The sequence below is a fragment of the Papaver somniferum genome, unplaced genomic scaffold (genome assembly GCF_003573695.1).
Source record: "Papaver somniferum cultivar HN1 unplaced genomic scaffold, ASM357369v1 unplaced-scaffold_158, whole genome shotgun sequence".
Lineage (NCBI taxonomy): Eukaryota > Viridiplantae > Streptophyta > Magnoliopsida > Ranunculales > Papaveraceae > Papaver > Papaver somniferum.
Window position 1 is genome coordinate 1,225,475 of NW_020625264.1, and position 23,922 is coordinate 1,249,396.

The following is a 23,922-nucleotide window of genomic DNA, read 5'->3' on the forward strand; positions in this document are numbered from 1 at the left end:
CCCATCTCCTCCATCACCCCCCCCCCTCTGCAGAACCACCTCCTTCACCTGCCGCACCACCATCATCACCACCACTCCCTGACGCCACCAAACACCACCAACTCTCCACAACAACCACAACCCATCACTACTATCATCACCCCCCTTTTTCTAGCCCCCTATTTGATTGATTTTTCTTCTCACCTTTCTCTGAAACCCTAGAAGAAAAATCAATCGATTAGGCGAGTCTAGAGTAGCAATTGGCGCGTGGGAATGGAGCAGGAGAGTCAGAGGAAGGATGGGTCGACGTCAATTTGAAGATTAGGTGAGTTAATTTCACTGTTGGAATTTGGGGATTTTTCTATAAACCCTAATTGTATAATTTAGGGATTTGGGTATAAATATGTATTGTTGGGTTGTAACTGTATACATCTCTGGGCTAGCCAGTGACACATGTTTTAGTTTTCATTTTATTTCATATAGCAGTTACATTTTCAGTTCATGTGGAATGTGTGTTATGCATAAAAATTGACTGTGAAGTGTGCTGTTATCATGTGGAGCATGTGTGTATGTGTTAATATCATGATTATAACCATGTTCATGTTCTAATTCTTTTGCTAGGGCTTAGAGGAAGCTCTTGATCATATGCTAGGATAGGAAGTGTCTATGTATTGTCTTGGAATGATTTAACTGCCTTAGGATTAATGAAATGCCACTTGAGTTACTTCACTTGTGATCAGCTGTGCTGTTAAAAGACAGCTGATGCTAGGAGTGCAGCTAGGTCAGTTGTAAGAATTTAATCCATTAGAGAGATTGCCTTAAGCTCAGTTAGCTAGTTGAGCTAAATACTTGTGATCAGTTGTGCTGTTGAAAGACAGCTGATGCTAGGGGTCATTTAGCTAGGTTAGTTACTCTATTCTTCATTGTAATCTTTCATGAAAGAACAAGACATACATTGCATCACAATTTCCTTAGCCTAGGGTCAAGTAGTGGAATCAAAAGCCTTAGTACCCTCCCTTGAACTCAGATAACCTTAGAAACTCCCCAAAGAGAACTTTAGCAAATCCTCCAAGTCCCTGTGGACAAACCCTTTCTTACTCCACCTATCTACAACAACTATGTATACTTGCAGGCTAGTTTGTAGGTTCTTTTCCCCTTACACCAAGTTTTTGGCGCCGCTGCCGGGGACTCGGTAGCGGTTTGCTTGTTTTCTGTTTGTTTCCTGTTTTCTGTCTTGTTTTTGCTTCACTAAGTGCATTGCCTTGCACTACCTTGCACTGCTGCAAGTTCTGCTGCTGTGCTGCTGCAACTGCAAGTGTTGCTGAAGCTGCTGTGAAGCTGCTGCTGTGAAGCTGCAGATTCTGCTGGTGCTGCTGCAAGTGCAAGTGCTGCTGCTGTTGGTGTGCAAGTGTTGGTTTCTGCTGCTTGTTTTCTGCTGTTGGTGTGCAAGTGTTGCTGCTGTTGCTGTGGTGCTGTTGATGTGCAGCTGCTGCTGTTGCTGCTGCTGCCAAAGCCAAAGCCTGCTATCTCTGCTGCTGGGCTTGTGCCAACTCTCTGCTGCTGGGCTCTGAACCAACTGAGCTGGGCTTAGTACTTACTGCTCCTGGGCTTCGCTGCAGATTCTGCTGGGCTCTGCTCCACCTTTGCTGCTGGGCTTGAACCAACTGAGCTGCTTAGGACGATCCTAAAGCCCAACTGGGCCTGTGCAACCAAAAAGGGATAAAAAGCCCAAATTTGGGCTCCCTCCAAAAATCAAGTAAGCCTAACCCATGAGCTAACCCAACTGGGCCTCATTAAATTTATCTGGGCTTGTATTTAAGTGTTTATATTTGGGCCTGTAATAATTTTATTTTTCTTTTTCTTTATTTTCTATTTGGGCTTGTAATAATTTTTATTTTTATTTTTCTTTTTCTTTTATATGCTTGTAATTATTTGTTTGTTATTTTTCTTTTCTTTTGTGGGCTTGCACTTTATTTTGGACTATAGGTTTATATCCCAACCATTGGGCTCCTAACCTTACAAAGAAGGGAGAAATTTTGTTGGTCCGTGAGTTAAGATTTTTCTCACCAAAATTCTCCAAAGAACCCAAGAACCAAAAGCCTTTTTAGTTGTTTGGGCTTTTTGTCCCAATTAATCCAAAATTTCTCTAAACCCATTGTGAAACCAAAACCCAACTAAACCAAATTTTAGGTCGTGTTTTTCATTGACTGTGGGCTTGTTAGATGTTAGTTCATCGATCAATGATCTTGTTAGGATATGGTTGTGACCTTTAGAGACCAATCAAACCGACTAATTAGAGTCAATCCAATAGACCCAATTGACATACCCACATCCTCTGAGGAAAACACACCGGACCAACCTGAGATAATGGAAGAACCCCGTAGCCTCAAGGATTACATGTACCCCACAAGGACAAGCCAACCCTCGTGCATTGTTTTACCAGAAGCTACTGGTCATTATGAGCTAAAATCGAGCACAATACAAATGCTTCCCGTGTTTAGAGGAATTGAAAATGAAAACCCTTACCATCACGTGAGAGAATTTGAGGAGATTTGTGGAACTATACGTTTCACTCAGATGTCTGACGAAACCCTAAAATTGAGACTATTCCCTTTTTCTTTGAAGGAAAAGGCCAAGTCATGGCTGTATGCCTTACATCCACAGTCAATTAGGACATGGGACAACCTCACGAAAGAGTTTTTCAAAAAGTTCTTCCCTAATCACAAGACTGCGACAATTCGTCAAAATCTGAACAGCTTTGTACAATTAGAAGGTGAAACCTTAGCCAGATATCTTGAGAGATTAAATGAATTGTTGCTTAAGTGTCCCCATCATGGTTTTGAGAAATGGAGACTTGTGAAAATTTTGTATGAAGGTTTAGATGTCTCCACCCGAACAATTGTAGAGTCTATGTGCAATGGACTCTTCACAGATAAAAGTGTTGATGACTCTTGGGCTTTCCTAATTGAAGTTGCTGAAAAAACTCAACAATGAGAGTCCATTCGTGAACCTAGAAAGACTACACCTGTAGATAAGGTCCATAGAATTGAGTCTAAATTTGAGGAAAATGCAAAAATGGCAGCACTAGCAAGAAGAATAGAAGCATTAGAACTTCAGAAAAACGTAAAACCTTCGACCACTGCTTTCTGTGAACATGTCGAAATGGCTATCTGTGATATATGTAACGGTTCTGACCATCAGGTCAGTGATTGTCCGGAAATGCATGCATTCCAAGAATCTAGGCTAGAACAGGCACATGCTATGTTTCAAAAACAAGAGCATAACCCTTATTCTCAGACCTACAACCCAGGATGGAGGAACCACCCCAATTTTTCATGGTCTAAAGGACCCATCCAAGGAGGACCATCTCAACCCACTCAAAGCTATCAAAACAATCAAGGCTATCAATACCCTAAAAATCCTCAACAGCAGTCGTACCCTCAATACACTGCTGACAAGAAATTGTCTAGCATTGAAGAGAGTATTAATCAATTGACCCAACATCTGATGAAGAATGAGAAAGCAACTGATCAACGAGTCTCCGCTCTAGAACTACATATGGGTCAAATTTGCGATGCACTGAATACAAGAGAAAAGGGTAAACTTCCTAGCCAGCCCCAACAAAATCCAAAGAGGATATTTCAAGCAGGAACATCATCTTGCAATGAAACCTCACCCGATCAAGCCCATTCCATCACCACTCTCCGAAGTGGTAAGATTGTTGAGAACAATGTAGGCATACCACAATCAAATGAGTCTGAGCCAAGCATATCATTGCCTACACCACCAAAGAACACCTCCAACTTAGAAAAGGAACCTGAGTACATTAGCAAAGCCGACAATCCCACTGTTGTGAATACCACTCTAACTCCTAATGTTGATGTTGCTCCATATCCTCAGAGGTTAGTTCGCCAACAGATAAGCACCCACTACAATGAGATGTTAGAACTGTTCAAAAGAGTCAACATCAACATTCCTTTTCTTGAGGCAATTAAGCAAATCCCTGCATATGCCAAATTCCTCAAAGACTTGTGCACTCAAAAGCGCAAGATCAATGTGCACAAACGTGCTTTCTTAGCTGAACAGGTGAGTTCCATCATTCTGAACAAAACTCCACCTAAGTTTAGGGACCCAGGTTGTCCAACAATTTCTTGCACTATAGGAAACCACATGGTCAGTAAAGCTTTATTAGATCTAGGTGCAAGTGTGAACCTCCTGCCATATTCTGTTTATGCGCAGTTAGGTCTTGGAGAATTGAAGCCAACACCCATAACTCTCCAATTGGCGGACCGATCCGTCAAAGTCCCTCGAGGTGTAGTTGAGGATGTCTTAATTAAGGTTGATAAGTTCTACTTTCCTGTAGACTTTATTGTCTTAGACACTCAACCTGTACAAAACCCGGATAGTCACATTCCTGTCATTTTAGGACGTCCTTTCTTGGCGACATCTAATGCGATCATCAATTGTCGTAATGGAGTGTTGAAGCTGTCTTTTGGGAACATGACTGTCGAGCTGAATGTGTTTAATGTTAGTCAACAGCATGTGAATCTTGATGATGAGGATGTACATGAGGTCAATATGATTGAGAGTTTGATACAAGATTCATTGACTGGCATTATGTCAAAAGATCCCTGGCAAGCATGTTTGGAAGATGTTAACTTGGAGTTGTATGATGATGAATACATTGGTGAAGTCCAATCTTTGCTCGAATCTGTACCTCAAATGGACATCACTAAATGGCAGACTACAGTGGAACAACTCCCACTTTCTGAGAAGTCTGTTATATCTTCGGATGAGTCTCCTAAGGCCAAACAGGAATTGAAACCATTACCTGATACTTTGAAGTATGCATTTCTAGGTCCTTCTGATACTTTACCTGTTATCATTTCTTCACGATTAAACATAGAACAGGAAAACAAGCTTTTAGGAGTACTTGAGGAGCAGAAAGAAGCCTTAGGATGGACCATCTCAGATCTCAAAGGGATAAGCCCCACCATTTGCATGCATCACATTAATCTTGAAGAGAATGCCAAACCATCTAGGGAAATGCAAAGGAGACTTAATCCTAACATGAGAGACGTTGTTAAGAGTGAGATCTTGAAGCTACTTGATGCGGGTATCATATATCCGATTTCAGATAGTAAATGGGTTAGTCCCATTCAAGTTGTGCCTAAGAAGTCAGGCATTACTGTAGTTCGGAACGAAAAGAATGAGTTAGTCCCTTCACGTACAACCACAGGATGGCGAGTATGTATCGACTACCGGAAGTTGAACACAGTAACAAGAAAAGATCACTTCCCCCTTCCCTTCATAGACCAAATGCTAGAACGTGTGTCTGGACACAGTCACTACTGTTTTCTAGATGGCTTTTCCGGTTATAACCAAATTCACATTGCACCGGAAGATCAGGAAAAAACTACATTCACGTGTCCATTTGGGACATTTGCTTTTAGACGTATGCCCTTCGGGCTGTGTAATGCACCTGCTACTTTCCAGCGTTGCATGATGAGCATTTTTTCAGACATGATAGATAGTTTTCTCGAGATCTTTATGGATGATTTCTCTGTGTTTGGATCTTCTTTTGACGAATGTTTGGACCATCTAGTCCTTGTGCTATCAAGATGTAAGCAAAAGAATCTGATTTTAAACTGGGAAAAATGCCACTTCATGGTGAAATCCGGCATAGTTCTAGGACACATCGTATCAGAAAAAGGAATTGAAGTAGATAAAGCTAAAGTCGATCTCATTCAACATTTACCCCAACCCCACTCTGTGAAGGGGATTCGATCATTTTTAGGTCACGCCGGATTCTACCGGAGATTCATCAAAAACTTTAGCCAAATCTCTCGCCCTTTGTGTAACCTACTTGCCAAAGATGTTGTCTTTAACTTTGATGCTTCGTGTGTGAAGGCGTGGGAAGAACTCAAGACTCTCCTCACCTCAGCTCCTATTGTCCAACCACCCGACTGGGAACTACCGTTCGAACTCATGTGTGATGCCTCTGATTACGCCGTTGGCGCTGTTTTAGGACAGCGTATTGATAGACTACCATATGTGATATACTATGCTAGTAAAACTCTTAATGATGCTCAACTCAACTATTCGACTACCGAGAAGGAGTTACTTGCCGTGGTATTTGCATTAGACAAGTTTAGATCTTACTTGATAGGATCTAAGATCATCATATACACTGACCATGCGGCTTTGAAGTATCTTCTTTCTAAGAAGGATGCTAAAGCTCGCCTTATTCGATGGATACTCTTATTACAGGAATTCGACATCGAAATCCGTGATAAGAAAGGTTGTGAGAATGTGGTTGCTGATCACTTGTCCCGATTAACTAGTGAGTCTATTGATGAATCTGAGCTGATTAGAGAATCATTCCCTGATGAACAACTGATGTCTGTGACAAACCTTCCTTGGTTTGTCGACATTGTTAACTACCTTGCTACAGGTAGAATGCCCTCACATTGGTCGAGACAAGACCGCTCCAAGTTCTTGGCTGAAGTTAAACATTTCCTTTGGGACGACCCATATTTGTTTAAGTACTGCCGAGACCAAATCATTAGGAGATGTGTACCCAACATGGAACAGAAAGATGTGATATCTTTCTGTCATGACCAAGCATGTGGAGGCCATTTCAGTGCCAAGAAAACCGCTGCAAAGATCTTGCAGTGTGGATTCTATTGGCCATCATTGTTCAAGGATTGCCATGATTATTGTGTTGCGTGTGAACGCTGTCAAAAGCTAGGAAGCATTTCAAGGAGAAACATGATGCCATTGAACCCCATTTTGATTGTGGAGATTTTTGATGTTTGGGGGATAGACTTCATGGGTCCATTTCCCATGTCTGACAGCAAGTTGTACATCCTAGTTGCAGTTGATTACGTTTCTAAGTGGGTAGAAGCCATAGCAACCAGAACAAATGACCACAAGGTGGTACTTTTATTTCTAAAGGAGAACATATTTTCACGTTTTGGTACCCCTAGAGCTATCATCAGTGACGGCGGTTCACATTTTCGTAACAAGTACTTTGAGTCTTTAGTACGCAAGTATGGCATAACTCACAAGGTTGCTACTCCGTACCACCCTCAGACTAGTGGACAAGTGGAAGTGTCTAATAGGGAAATTAAGCGCATTCTGGAGAAGACGGTCAACCCGTCCAAGAAAGATTGGTCATTGAGATTGAATGATGCTTTGTGGGCCTATAGAACAGCTTATAAGACACCAATTGGCATGTCCCCCTATCGTCTAGTGTATGGAAAGCCGTGCCATCTACCTGTGGAATTAGAACATCGTGCCTACTGGGCAATCAAGGAGCTGAACTTCTCTCTGGACGAAGCTGGAATTCAACGGAAACTTCAACTCAACGAGTTGGAAGAATTGAGAAATGAGGCTTATGACAGTGCCAAGCTGTACAAGCAGAAGATGAAGATGTTTCATGACAAGCGTATTCTACGCAAATCCTTCACTCCTGGTCAGAAAGTCTTGCTGTATGACTCCCGATTACATCTTTTTCCAGGAAAACTGCGTTCCAGATGGAAGGGTCCGTACCTAGTACGCACAGTTTTTCCTCATGGAGCTGTAGAGCTGGACGGGCAGAGATTAAAGCCATTCCTTGAGCCATTTCCACCCGACATTGAAACAACCAACCTGGAGGACCCAGTCTATGTGGACTAAACTGGTCCACTCTTTCCCTAAATAACCAAAACAAAGTTTTCCAAATCTTTCCCTAAAAACCAAAATTTTTCGTTTTCCCATCAAAACCAAAATTTGTCTTTTTCCCAACAAAACCAAATTTTTTCCAAAAAGTCCAACCCCATTAAAAACCAAATTTTCTTGTAAATACTGTGTTAGTTAAATTTCCTTTTGTATATATTTTGTGCTCATCCATTGTGACTGCTAATATGATGGATTTTTGCCTTGAAATAACGGAGTTTTAATCGAGCTACCACCGTACAATCGGGTATTCTCTCTCCTTTTACTCTACTCAGCATGCTCCTCTTCATATATTGTTTTATAATTCTTTCCATACTTTGAAACATTGAGGACAATGTTTAGTTTAGGTTTGGGGGTATAGAGTAGATACCATGATAATTTGCCATAATTGAAAACGAACTCCTTCTTTTTTTGAAAAAATTGAAAAATTCCAAAAAAATTAAAAAATCAAAATTCAAAAAAATTAAAAAATTGAAAAAAATCATAAAAATGGAGCTCATTTACCTTGAAATGTTGACTCTTGTGCAAATATGTATTTTTATTAGGAGTCTTAGTCTAGATATTCAGGCACCCTGATTCTAGCACAATTCACATCGTGATAAGAAATTTGCACGCGCACGATCTACCAATACATGTATGGCCTCGATCTTCAAGGTGTTGGATAGGAAGTTACGATTGCCAATCACTTTAGAATACTGAACGAAACTGGACTAGCTTGTTCTTTGGTTGGTTGGGATAGAAGGTGGAGGTTACATTAAGAAAGACAACCATCGAATTTAACTGGGTGCATCAAAAAGGGCTACCTCTTGCAAAGTGTCATGTAATTTTTGTTTCCTTTTGTACATATATCAAAAATGTATCAGTTCAAAAAAAAAAAAAAAAAAAAAAAAAAAAAATCGATGTATATATTCAGAAAAAAAAAAATATCAGAAAAATACCAAAAAAATCAAGTATTTATCAATTCCATCATCTCTTGTTCCAAAAATAAAAAGAGAATAGTCAATGTAAATAAGAGTCATGTAAATAGTCATCTTTTGTTGTTTAGTTGTAATAAGCAAGGAGGATGTATGCCATTGATGTACAACGCGAGAAATTGTGAAATACCTCCAACTCATTCACAATTCTCGTAAAGTCCGGACAGCTAGCTAGATTTCGACCTCAGTTCTTAGCCTGAGAAACTATCTCTTGGTGATTAGTAGTCATAACTTCAGATCTTTCTTTACACATGTGTAGATACACTTTACACTCTTATCACATGTCTTTTTTTGTTATCAGTGCTAGGATTGTGCCTTCGATAGCTAGATTGACATCTCCATTTTGCTGTGAGCTTAAACTGTTTTGCACATGTCACATTTGATGGAATCTGAGCTTATATTTTGACCTAGAACTTTGTAGGTACGTTCTAAGCAAACCTTCACGAGACTTCAACTCGTCCACTAGGGACACTTAGTGGTTTAAAAGGCTTAGTGCATACGCTAAATGCATTCGAGAGACCAGCGACAGTGGTATAGTTAGGATTTCCTTAGTTTTGTTTTACTTGAGGACAAGTAAAATACAGGTTTGGGGGTATTTGATGAGTGCCAAATATTGTATATATTTATCCCTTTTTGTTGGCATTTTAACTCATCTTTTATGCATTAATTCTACATTTTATCCCATATTCTGTTTTCATTGTTTTCAAGAATAGATATTTTTATTAATTAATTTTGCATTTTTAGGTAATAAATAAAGTTCGGATGAGTCGCGGAGCGAAAAGAGCAGAAAAGTAGTGAAAAGCCGGGAGAAATTACGCAAGGAAGCCGCGAAGAATGGTGCGCACAACCTCATTTTCTACACACAAAAGCGCCTCCGTTCTCAGCCATCAGATCAGTTCTCAGAAGCATCCGACGGTCGCTCCTTCATAGAGCATCAAAATCTGAAGTCTCTGCCAAGCACCACAGCGCTGAAATTCCAAGCCTTCAGATTAGATGGTAGTTGAATCCAACGGTCGCTCCCTTGCTGTTCATCAACGTTTGATATCTCCGCCTTACACTACAACACCTAACCCCATCTAGAGCCGTTAACTTCGTTGTATCAAAAAATCTGACGGTCGCTCCTCGCTTGCCTCCGCATCACCATCCGATCTACCTACCATCTTCGCATCTCGCAGCTCAGAGTCACAGAACATCAAGACTCGATGGATTCGCCTAACACCCTAGCGACCGAACCCTACCACCTAACCAAACACCCCCTTCTCCCATTCTATCGAACCCATCTCCTCCATCACCCCCCCCCCCTCTGCAGAACCACCTCCTTCACCTGCCGCACCACCATCATCACCACCACTCCCTGACGCCACCAAACACCACCAACTCTCCACAACAACCACAACCCATCACTACTATCATCACCCCCCTTTTTCTAGCCCCCTATTTGATTGATTTTTCTTCTCACCTTTCTCTGAAACCCTAGAAGAAAAATCAATCGATTAGGCGAGTCTAGAGTAGCAATTGGCGCGTGGGAATGGAGCAGGAGAGTCAGAGGAAGGATGGGTCGACGTCAATTTGAAGATTAGGTGAGTTAATTTCACTGTTGGAATTTGGGGATTTTTCTATAAACCCTAATTGTATAATTTAGGGATTTAGGTATAAATATGTATTGTTGGGTTGTAACTGTATACATCTCTGGGCTAGCCAGTGACACATGTTTTAGTTTTCATTTTATTTCATATAGCAGTTACATTTTCAGTTCATGTGGAATGTGTGTTATGCATAAAAATTGATTGTGAAGTGTGCTGTTATCATGTGGAGCATGTGTGTATGTGTTAATATCATGATTATAACCATGTTCATGTTCTAATTCTTTTGCTAGGGCTTAGAGGAAGCTCTTGATCATATGCTAGGATAGGAAGTGTATATGTATTGTCTTGGAATGATTTAACTGCCTTAGGATTAATGAAATGCCACTTGAGTTACTTCACTTGTGATCAGCTGTGTTGTTAAAAGACAGCTGATGCTAGGAGTGCAGCTAGGTCAGTTGTAAGAAATTAATCCATTAGAGAGATTGCCTTAAGCTCAGTTAGCTAGTTGAGCTAAATACTTGTGATCAGTTGTGCTGTTGAAAGACAGCTGATGCTAGGGGTCATTTAGCTAGGTTAGTTACTCTATTCTTCATTGTAATCTTTCATGAAAGAACAAGACATACATTGCATCACAATTTCCTTATCCTAGGGTCAAGTAGTGGAATCAAAAGCCTTAGTACCCTCCCTTGAACTCAGATAACCTTAGAAACTCCCCAAAGAGAACTTTAGCAAATCCTCCAAGTCCCTGTGGACAAACCCTTTCTTACTCCACCTATCTACAACAACTCTGTATACTTGCAGGCTAGTTTGTAGGTTCTTTTCCCCTTACACCATCCACCGATTATGGAGATATTCCCTGAAACAAATTTATAAAATTTCGAATTTTTCGACTTTAATAATCGGTAATTTTGGCAAATTAGTTATCTGTCGATTATAAAACATCCACGGAAATAAATATTCACAAACTTATAAATACGTGAATATTTCTACTTATGTAATTGGTAATTTTCGCAAATTAGACGTCTACCGATTATGAAAGTAGCCCCGAAAAAAATAAATTTTAAAGCATAGTTTGATTTATTATTTTTTATTTTTCGCTTATCTATTATTTTGATTTCTAAAAGCAAATTCAATTTGTTTTTTTTTATATTTTTTTTATTCTAATTTTTATTTATTTTTGAATTAACCGAAATTGAAAGGAAAAGAATATAACAAAAAAGATTATTTAAAAGTAATAGTGTAAAATTTAAACTGTAGAAACGTAAATTGCACTGGTGAAGGTAACTTAGTACTGCAACATATACAGTGAGTGAGGACTGATTCTTGGAAACTGCTTAAGAGTTGTTAGGGCTTTGGATGAGCGAAAGATGGAGCAAAACTATATTTGGTCAGAAAATCACAGTGGAGCGGAGCAAAACCACATGCGGTCAAGTTTTCTAGAGTTCAGAAATATAGTTGGTATGAAATCCAAAACAAAACTATATTTGATCGAGCGGAGATTAAAAATTTTTCTGAAGTGGGGTTTTGGTATAATAACCCTAACTATCCATTCCGAGTAATTCTTCAACTCCAAATTCTAATTGATATCAAACCCATCTCTAATAATTTCTTAATTTCATCTTTGAGTTTTTCTCTGATCCTTTCTGCGAATCCCTAATTCTCAAATTAGGGAAGAACATGAAACCCTAATTTCAATTCATCCATCTCATCTTCAAAATAAAACCCTAACTCTTAATTCAAGACAATCCCATCTTCAATTGACATCTTATTCATCATCAATTAAAACTCTGGACAATCCTCTGAAAACCCTAGTTCTTCGATTCATCACAGAATCATCTTCAGAACTTCAATTAAACATAAACCCTTTCTTCTTCATCTACCCACAACTCTACTCTTTATCTCTCGATCTAAAACTCATTATCATCTTCACCTTCATCAATTTACAGAGAAACCCTAAATTCAGTTCATCACATATTTCAAATTTGACTCAACAACAAACACCATCACCATCACCGACGACCAATATGTGATTTCATCCACCTTCTTATGATCACAAAAACTTCCATTCGGTTCTCTAAAACTCGTAGAAGGGGAAGAACACGAAGAGAATGAAAGAGAAGAAGAAAGAAGAAACAGAAGAAAGAGAATCAGAAGAGAAAATGAGTTTCTCTTTCCAATCCGTGAGGATAAGGCCGACCCGACTTCTGAGTCACCCATTCTCTTCGACACGTGCCACGCTGAGATCAAACCCAAAATTACTATTTTACCCACCGATAACAATTTGATAAATATTGTTCACCCGATATCTGAATGACACGTTCGAGTAGTCCATTTCGCATAACTTTTCGAGATCTATCTAACGGAACTAGTCTCGTATCTAAATCGTTGTTAGATTAATTTCTAATAATTAAGTTTCTATTGACTAATCGAGTCATTAGCGGTTAAATCGTCTCTTGACCAGTCTAATCCCGTTGACGAGCTCGAGGGTTCTTTCAGAATCTCTCGAAATCTCTAAACTCATGGAGAATCACCTAAAATCTCTTGCATAAAAAGTCAATGAATGTCTCTACTGATCCCAACGGACTAACCCCTTGTAAGAACATAGAGATTTCTATTGATTCTCTGAATGTATATTAGAAAGTCTCTGTGATTTGTTGAGACAAAAATGTGTAATAATCAAAAATTCAAAACTTCTACCGGTTACTTTATTATGCACGTTATAATCTAAATATAAGTACCATGAATACATGGTAAAATACGTGTTCATTGTCAAAATAAATCTTGTTGTTGGCTTATACCTATGTTTTCGTTCATATTTCTCTCATCCCACATTCATTTTATTTTCTATGCAATATCGACATTGGTTTACTCAGAAAATGACCGTATACTTGGTCATCAAATCAAATAAATTAATTAAAAAAAATGGTCATATTCTCAAAAACAAATATTCCCCAAGTTTCCGAGTCTTTCGAAATATCACCTCTTGAGGAGAGATTTCTACCATGTATATTTTCCTAAAAAAAGGTCTTTCCAAATCTCTGAAAACAATAAATCAAAGACAATAACAAGGATGTTGGAGTGACTCTTATTAAATCTTAATCCAATAGCATGGAGTTTCAGAGAATTTAAATGACTTAAAAAGTCTATAATCAATAACAAGAGACATTAGGAGACTCACCAAAAGTCTCTATGGACTAACAATGGATTTGAGAACTCTCTAAAAGTCATTTGAAACCCCATTTGACTAACCCCAGTAATATTGAACTTTCTGAGACCCAAACGCAACATTGGTCATAAAATTGAGACCGAAAGTCCAAATATCCCATTTATATAGGCCTCACAAGTCAAGTTGATGGCATCTCTTGCATCATTGGTCATAATCTCAACAACGGTTTTTCAATCACTTTGTATATCACAGTGTCTTAGCTCCAACCTTTCGATCAACTTGAGAGTCATCATTGGACCAATCAGACTGCCTACGTAAGAATTACCAGGGTACCTTTTTTTTATACATGTGTCATGTTCCACGGCAGAACCCTTAACATTGACCGACATCATCTATGCCAAACCATAATTCTCATGCTACCGTGTCAATGGAAACCCATGCCAGCCATGTCTCCGCGTCAAGGCATGCCAACCATGTCAGCCGCACCACCGTGCCAATGGCAAACTATGCGAGCCATGTCTACGCACCAAGGCATGCCAACCATGCCAGCCGCACCACCGTGCCAATAGCAAACCATGCCAGCCACGTCTCCGCGTCAAGGCATGCCAACCATGCCAGCCGCATCACCGTGGCAATGGCAAGATTTTCAAAAACCAATGGAATTTTGATTTTCTCTATTTTCACAATCGGTAGACTCGTGATATTTTTTATCTACCGATTGTACAATCGATAGTATCGTAATATTCATTATCTACCGATTATGCGTGTATCCCCAAATTCAGAATATTCAAAAACCAATGGAATTTTGAATTTGTCTATTTACACAATTGGTTGTTTCGTGATGTTTATTATCTATCGTGATGTTATTTATCTACCGACTGTGGTAGTATTCCAAATTTAAATTTTCCTAAACCAATGAAATTTTTGATTTCTCAAAGAAGATAAGAACATAGTCACAATCGATAGATAAAAAAAACTAAACTACCGGTTATGAAGGGACATATAAGTATTTTTAGCCTATTTTTTCTTATTATGTCGCCCCTAATTCTTTCAGGGTAACCGCTAATGACGCCAGGTTTTATAATAACAAACCCAGGAACCAAAGTCCAAATTATACAAATGTAGAGCCTTGGGGATAAGCTATCAAAGAGATGGACTGATGGGGAAAACAAATTTTCCAAAACTGTGTAATTTCCTTTGAGTACGTGTTAAAAGAAATGAGATTACATGTTTATTTTTTTCTGCCCGATTAATAAGTTTCTCCATTCGGAACAGGATCATCTTTTCATATCCCTAAACAAAATAGGGGTATTTTGAAGTAATTTGAAAAAAATCCCTTTTACACGCGGTTCAGTTGTTTGACTGATCTAGTTATATTCCCTTCGTCCTTGTTTATTTATCAAAATGGAGTTTTCCTCCGAGAAAATGTATCAATTTTTTTCTATAGTTTCCACTAAAATTATCTATTTATAGCGTCAGTGGAAGTGAATTCTATTTAGTTTTTGCAAACTCCTATTTTGGCAAACAAACTGGGTTGAGGAGTAATTAATTAACTTTTTCTACTTTTTAAACAAAGAAGAAATAATTTCACATATTTTGTTAAAATTATTGTATAAGCGGCAATTTTGACAACTTCTATTTCTACCGATTGTACAATAAGCCCCAAAATGAATTTTTCTTCTTTCATAATTAATAGTTTCGTCAAGTTATATATATCCACCGATATGGAGATATTCCCTGAAACAAATTTATAAAATTTCGAATTTTTCGACTTTAATAATCGGTAATTTTGGAAAATTAGTTATCTGTCGATTATAAAACATCCCCAGAAATAAATATTCACAAACTTATAAACACATGAATATTTCTATGTAATTGGTAATTTTGGCAAATTAGTCGTCTACCGATATGAAAGTAGCCCCGAAAAAAATAAATTTTAAAGCATAGTTTGATTTATTATATTTTTTTTTCGCTTATCTATTATTTTATTTTCTAAAAGCAAATTCAATTTGTTTTTTTTTTTTTTTTTATTTTTTTCTTCTAATTTTATTTATTTTTGAATTAATCGAAATTGAAAGGAAAAAAAATATAACAAAAAAGATTATTTAAAAGTAATAGTGTAAAATTTAAACTGTAGAAACGTAAATTGCACTGGTGAAGGTAACTTAGTACTGCAACATATACAGTGAGTGAGGACTGATTCTTGGAAACTGCTTAAGAGTTGTTAGAGCTTTGGATGAGCGAAATATGGAGCAAAACTATATTTGGTCAGAAAATCACAGTGGAGCGGAGTAAAACCACATGCGGTCTAGTTTTCTAGAGTTCAGAATATAGTTGGTCTGAAATCCAAAACAAAACTATATTTGATCGAGCGGAGATTAAAAATTGTCTGAAGTGGGGTGGGGTTTGTGGTATAATAACCCTAACTATCATTTCCGAGTAATTCTTCAACTCCAATTCTAATTGATATCAAACCCATCTCTAATAATTCCTCAATTTCATCTTTGAGTCTTCTTCTGAGCCTTTCTGTGAATCCCTAATTCTCAAATTAGGAAGAACATGAAACCCTAATTTCAATTCATCCATCTCATCTTCAAAATAAAACCCTAACTCTTAATTCAAGACAAACCCATCTTCAATTGACATCTTATTCATCATAAATTAAAAACTCTGGAAAATCCTCTGAAAACCCTAGTTCTTCGATTCATCATGAATCATCTTTAGACCTTCAATTAAACATAACACCCTTGCTTCTCATCTACCCAAAAACTCTACTACTTTATCTCTCGATCTAAAACTCATTATCATCTTCACCTTCATCAATTTAGAGAGAAACCCTTAAATAAATCAGTTCATCACATATTCAAATTTGACGCTCAACAACAAACACATCACCATCACCGACGACCAATATGTGATTTCTCACACTTCTTATGATCACAAAAAAAACATTTCCATTCGATTCTCTAAAACTCGCAGAAGGGGAGAAGAGAACACGAAAGAGAATGAAAGAGAGAATGAAGAGAAGGAAGAAAGAAGAAGAAACAGAAGAAAGAGAATCAGAAGAGAAAATGAGTTTCTCTTCCAATCGTGAGGATAAGGCCGAACCGACTTCTGAGTCACCCATATTCTTGACACGTGCCACGCTGAGATGAAAAACCCAAAATTACTATTTTACCCTCCGATAACAATTTGAAAATACTGTTCACCCGATATCTGAATGACACGTTCGAGTAGTCCATTTCGCATAACTTTTCGAGATCTATCTAAGGGAACTAGTATCGTATCTAAATCGTTGTTAGATTAATTTCTAATAATTAAGTTTATATTAACTAATCGAGTCATTAACGGTTAAATCGTCTCTTGACCAGTCTAATCCCGTTGACGAGCTCGAGGGTTCTTACAGAGTCTCTCGAAATCTCTAAACTCACGGAGAATCACCTAAAATCTCTTGCATAAAAAGTCTATGAATGTCTCTACTAATCCCAATGGACTAACCCCTGTAAGAACATAGAGATTTCTAGTGATTCTCTGAGAGTATATTAAAAAGTCTCTGTGATTTGTTGAGACAAAAATGTGTAATAATCAAAAATTCAAGACTTCTACCGGTTACTTTATTATGAACGTTATAATCTAAATACAAGTACCATGAATACATGGTAAAATACGTGTTCATTGTCAAAATAAATCTTGTTGTTGGCGTATAGCTATGTTTTCGTTCATATTTATCTCATCCCACATTCATTTTATTTTCTATGCAATATCGCCATTGGTTTACTCAGCAAATGACCGTATACTTGGTCATCAACTCAAATAAATTAATTAAAAAAAATGGTCATATTCTCAAAAACAAATGTTCCCCAAGTTTCCGAGTCTTTCGAAATATCACCTCTTGAGGAGAGATTTCTACCATGTATATTTTCCTAAAAAAAGGTCTTTCCAAATATCTGAAAACAATAAATCAAAGACAATAACAAGGATGTTGGAGTGACTCTTATTAAATCTTAATCCAATAGCATGGAGTTTCAGAGAATTTAAATTACTTAAAAAGTCTATAATAAATAACAAGAGACATTAGGAGACTCACCAAAAGTCTCTATGGACTAACAATCGATTTGAGAACTCTCTAAAAGTCATTTGAAACCTCATTTGACTAACCCCAGTAATATTGAACTTTCTGACACTCAAACGCAACATTGGTCATAAAATTGAGACCGAAAGTCCAAATATCCCATTTATATAGGCCTCACAAGTCAAGTTGATGGCATCTCCTGCATCATTGGTCATAATCTCAACAAAGGTTTTTCAATCACTTTGTATATCACAATGTCTTAGATCCAACCTGTCGATCAACTTGAGAGTTATCATTGGACCAATCAGAATGCCTACGTAAGAATTACCAGGGTACTTTTTTTATACATGTGTCATGTTCCACGGCAGAACCCTTAACATTGACCGACATCATCTATGCCAAACCCTAATTCTCATGCTACCGTGTCAATGGAAACCCATGCCAGCCATGTCTCCGCGTCAAGGCATGCCAAACATGCCAGCCGCACCACCGTGCCAATGGCAAACTATGCCATCCACGTCTACGCACCAAGGCATGCCAACCATGCCAGCCACACCACCGTGCCAATAGCAAACCATGCCAGCCACGTCTTCGCGTCAAGGCATGCCAACCATGCCAGCCGCACCACCGTCGCAATGGCAAAATTTTCAAAAACCAATGGAATTTTGAGTTTCTCCATTTTCACAATCGGTAGACTCGTGATATTTTTTATCTACCGATTGTACAATCGATAGTATCATGATATTCATTATCTATTGATTATGCGTGTATCCCCAAATTCAGAATTTTCCAAAACCAATGGAATTTTGAATTTCTCTATTTACACAATTGGTTGTTTCGTGATGTTTATTATCTATCGTGATGTTATTTATCTACCGATTGTGGTAGTATTCCAAATTTAAATTTTCCTAAACCAATGAAATTTTTGATTTCTCAAAAAAGAGAAGAACATAGTCACAATCGATAGATAAAAAAAACTAAACTACCGGTTATGAAGGGACATATAAGTATTTTTAACCTAGTTTGTCTTATTATGTCGCCCCTAATTCTTTCAGGGTAGCCCTAATGACGCCAGGTTTTATAATAACAAACCCAGGAACCAAAGTCCAAATTATACAAATGTAGAGCCTTGGGGATAAGCTATCAATGAGATGGACTGATGGGGAAAACAAATTTTCCAAAACTGTATAATTTCCTTTGAGTACGTGTTAAAAGAAATGAGATTACATGTTTATTTTTTTCTTCCCGATTAATAAGTTTCTCCATTGGGAACAGGATCATCTTTTCATATCCCTAAACAAAATAGGGGTATTTTGAAGTAATTTGAAAAAAAATCCCTTTTACACGCGGTTCAGTTTTTTGACTGATCTAGTTATATTCCCTTCGTCCTTGTTTATTTATCAAAATGGAGTTTTCCTCGGAGAAAGTGTATCAATTTTTTTTCTGTAGTTTCCACTAAAATTATCTATTTATAGCGTCAGTGGAAGTGAATTCTATTTAGTTTCTGCAAACTCCTATTTTGGCAAACAAAACTGGGTTGAGGAGTACTTAATTAACTTTTTCTACTTTTTAAACAAAGAAGAAATAATTTCACATATTTTTGTTAAAATTATTGTATAAGCGGCAATTTTGACAACTTCTATTTCTACCGATTGTACAATAAGCCCCAAAATGAATTTTTCTTCTTTCATAATTTATAGTTTCGTCAAGTTATATATATACACCGATTATGGAGATATTCCCTGAAACAAATTTATAAAATTTCGAATTTTTCAACTTTAATAATCGGTAATTTTGGAAAATTAGTTATTTGTCGATTATAAAACATCCCCGGAAATAAATATTCACAAACTTATAAATACGTGAATATTTCTACTTATGTAATTGGTAATTTTGACAAATTAGCCGTCTACCGATTATGAAAATAGCCCCGAAAAAAATAAATTTTAAAGCATAATTTGATTTATTATATTTTATTTTTCTCTTATCTATTATTTTATTTTCTAAAAGCAAATTCAATTTGTTTTTTTTTTTATTTTTTTATCTTTTTTCTTCTAATTTTTATTCATTTTTAAATTAATCGAAATTGAAAGGAAAAAAAAATATAACAAAAAAGATTATTTAAAAGTAATAGCGTAAAATTTAAACTGTAGAAACGTAAATTTCACTGGTGAAGGTAACTTAGTACTGCAACATATACAGTGAGTGAGGACTGATTCTTGGAAACTGCTTAAGAGTTGTTAGAGCTTTGGATGAGCGAAAGATGGAGCAAAACTATATTTGGTCAGAAAATCACAGTGGAGCGGAGTAAAACCACATGCGGTCAAGTTTTCTAGAGTTCAGAAATATAGTTGGTCCGAAATCCAAAATAAAACTATATTTGATCGAGCGGAGATTAAAAATTTATCTGAAGTGGGGTGTTGGTACAATAACCCTAACTATCCATTCCGAGTAATTCTTCAACTCCAAATTCTAATTGATATCAAACCCATCTCTAATAATTCCTCAATTTCATCTTTGAGTTCTTCTCTGAGCCTTCCTGTGAATCCCTAATTCTCAAATTAGGGAAGAACAGCTTAATATAAATAAGCTCATTTTCATACCAGGACAATAGAAGAAACAAAAAGACCAATATAAAACACAGATTAACAAAAAGACAGATTGAATAAATTATTCAAAATTTAAAGTTTGTGAAAAAAAATGGAATTTCTGGAATTCATGAAATAGGTAATAAGTGCAATTGCCTCAACTTTGTGGAGTAAGAAAGAGAGAATGGGGTTATGAATGGCCAGTCGGTCAGTGACACCTTATGCAGATATCTGAAACCGTGCTTCAGCTAAACATGGAGAGTGTAAGAAGTTGTCAGCTTCACAAACTGAACTCAAAGAGAATCAAGTCTGCACCAAAATAGGAAGAATAAAAACGAGACATTATAATTTACAATGAATAGAAGCTAACATTTTAAGGAAGCATCACCATAGATGTTACATGACGCTAACAAATTGGGGAACCCCTGTGCTTAAAGAACTTACCAATTTCTATCCTCCCTTCCCAGAACTCCCCTGTGATGTAAATCGGGACAGCCCTGATGAAAATTATAAACACGAATTAGAAACTAAGAACTACAACCGACTTATAAAATTATAAAAGCATCTTATAAACGCGGATTAAAGAAACCACTAAAACCAGAGGTTTCCAAGAAACCAGAGCTTTCCAAGAAACAAAAAACCAGCATTGTAAATCGGAAACCCTAGCGAAGAAAAATCATCACCCGAATGTGAAATCATCATCATCATCATCTCTGATACAAAGAACGAAGTCGATCAAGCATGGGATTTTTCAGATCTTTGTGTAGAAAATTAGGGTTTTTCGAATCTTGTTGTTCCCCAATTGCTGAAGCAGCGAAATCATGTTCAACATCATCTTCAATCGTTAATTTGTTTTTCGAATCTTGTTCTTCCCCAATTGCTGAAGCAGCGAAATCATGTTCAACATCATCTTCAATCGTTGATTCTACATCAACATCTACGTCGATCTATGCATACTCAGTGAAAAGTAAGTTGATTTCTTTTCCGAGAGTTATATATCTTCCTGCATCTCCATCGTCGACAATTTTACTTACCCCAACAAGTTCATCATCTTTATTACAAATTGCTTTGATATCCTCCTCCTCTACTTCATCTTCATCTTCTTTAGCTATAATTTCATCTACATCATATCCATATGATTCGTATTCGTCCTATAAATTCTCCAAGATCTTTGATAAACATGAGTTCCCGCGTGTTGTCGAGTTCGACGAACTGCTTAGTTACCTATTCCTAAGCCCGAAGTCCAAGCCCATCACAGTCCTTACCGGCTCAATTCCACTCTACGGCAGAAGATACAATCGGAGCAGATATTCCTATCATAGCATTCCTTATCTAACCAGGCATACGTTTTGGCCTCCACCTCTAGTATTGAATGACTTGAACCGGGATTTTGTCATCAGGAGCAGATTTCCAAGAGAAGGCTGGTTTAGACTGACAGCTGATGCTAGTCTCAAATATACAGATAAGGTTCTCAAAATTATTGAGAGAGCTGGTGGTGGGTTTCTTATCAGAGATTCAGGCATGAACCCGGTTTGCTTGGGTGAAATCATGTTTCCTAAAAATCTGCAGTATGACATTAGGGGATTCGAGATGCTGATAATAGCTTTTGGTTTGAAATCAATTGGAGCTACCACATGGTTCCCACTGGAAATTTCGTCAGACAACGCATTCATCATTGAAATGTTGAGAAGTGATACGCTATGGGATCTAAGGCACGATTTGGATGCGCTTTTCGCAACGAATCTTTACGATGAGAACCTATTATGGATATATCAGAAAATAATGCTTACAATCGAAGGTTTACTCATTGTTTCACCTGGGAATGAATCCGGTGAAAAGTGGGGCTGGAATGATATTGTATTCACTTGTTTGCCTAGGGAGGCAAATTATGCAGCAGACTACCTGGCTAATACTATCCAGGTAGCCGGAGATTGGGTCATCACTGTTCCTGAGCCAGGTTGCAGGTGGATTAAGTGTCAGGACCTACATGAGCTGCTACTGGAGATCTTAGATAGAGACGTTTACGGAGGATTCGTCATGCTGCCAGTGCCAGGAAGGAAGTCCCATAATGATCTAAAAGTCTTGTCTGTCCTAGCAAGAAAGTTCAGGCGTTCCGTCCATTGCTGCTCTTCATGTGGTATACCATAGTACTCTACTAGTCTGCGCATATTATTGTACTCTACTGTGGCTCTTTCGAGCTGATGAACTAATCCCATTGTAAAATTGTCAGTTTCCAAAGACATTTGGCAAACTATTACAAGTCTGCATTCTATTCTACTGTACTGTTGCTCTTTCGAGCTGATGAACTCCCATTGTAGAAAACTGAAAACAAAAATGCTGAAATTTCTTATGTACTAGTTTACTGTTTGTTCTTAACAAAAGAAGAAATAGCAATGAAAATTATCAGTTTCGAAGGACATTGTTATTTCAATGCAGCCAAAAGATAACATTTGTATTAGGATACTTGATATCACTCGATTGATTAATTTGACCTAAGAGTGTCCAAATGCTCGGGATGATGTACAGTAACTATAAAGAATGTTTTGAAAATTGTGGATTTTGCATTTGAGCTTGATGTTGGCATAAAACACAGTGTATTTACCTGATAGATCCCCAGAATCCTCGCCAGTTTGGAAAAGCTAAGCTCCAGAACTTCCCAAAAGATAAACCCCAAGCAGACTCAGATATTACAGCTGTAGGATTTGCTGGTGGGAACCCATTTAAACGAGGACACGACAAGCATTTGTGCCACATCCAAATCTTTCCATCTCGTTCACCTGGTAAGAGAAATTCCAGAAACTTCTTAACAGATATCGTGAGGCTGCCCTGCCGATGAGTACAAGAATGAACATGTGCTTCTGAAGGCATCTCACACGAACTGCAGTGATAACTCTTAACATAAAACAAGTACTTTAATCAGTTTCCAGTCATGGAGTTGGAGACGAGTGAAGAAGTAAAACAAAATACCAAAAGCAGATATTGAGAAGATTACCTGAGCAAATAAATCGTCTCTTAGAAACCTCCCCAAGGTCTTGTCAAAGCTGCCATAGTATTTCATACGCAAGATTTGAGCCCATCTACAAATGATTCCTTTCTGCAAACACCGGACTGATAACCAAACCAAGATGCTTTGATGGTCCGAAGGGGACGGAGGAAAATCTTCTATGAAAGATCCTGGCACCTCAAGGTGCTTACGCTTTTCCTGAAAATATATTGACTTAATTGTGGCTGCTTCATTCCCCCAACAAAACTGAGCATTCTTAGCAAGAGGATTACCACCCATTCCCTGGCAAATGTTTGACACAGAAGCACGGGTCTCCATATGGTCAATATGGCGGCTGATTTCGCAATGTCCCAAAGACGTAAATCACCGGAGTAGGTAACAATGAAGAAGAAGAAGAAGAAGAAGGATATGCCGTTAAGCTGGAGGTTACCTCTGTGTATAGAGGAGTGGGGAACTTAGACAAACCGGATGATTGGGGAAAAAACAAGCTTCTTTTGCAGGGAGCAGCTGAGGAGGTTATCTCGGATGGGACTATCCTGTCAGATTGTGAAGCAAGCAATATTTGATGAAGAGCCCTGAGGTTTGGATGTGGTATGGACAACTGTGAATCCAGCTATAGTAGATATTGACTTACCAAGACAAGAAGCTTTATCGGGCAAGGCAATAGTTATGGGAGATTTCAATGGAAGTTCTGGAAGAGAGGCACTATCATCAGCAAGAAAAGAAGTTTCCAATGCCAAGTGATACGCTGCAAAGACCCAAATTGGAAAACATGTGTAACTGTTTTCAGCTCATCGCCATTGGCGCCTTTAAAGAAGTACAAGCACATTACTC

General features: G+C 37.8%; 1 protein-coding gene across 1 annotated transcript; it reads right to left on the reverse strand.

Moving 5' to 3' along the window:
- Positions 1-20,364: 20,364 nt before the first annotated feature.
- On the reverse strand, positions 20,365-23,681 carry LOC113337067 (1-phosphatidylinositol-3-phosphate 5-kinase FAB1B-like). Its single transcript, XM_026582756.1, has 5 exons — positions 23,519-23,681; positions 23,077-23,370; positions 22,687-22,976; positions 20,529-20,581; positions 20,365-20,393 (listed from the first exon to the last, which is right to left on the reverse strand). The coding sequence occupies exons 2-5, from the start codon at positions 23,365-23,367 to the stop codon at positions 20,365-20,367; spliced, it is 663 nt and encodes a 220-aa protein (XP_026438541.1). The 5' UTR covers positions 23,368-23,370; positions 23,519-23,681.
- Between the last annotated feature and the right edge of the window lie 241 nt (positions 23,682-23,922).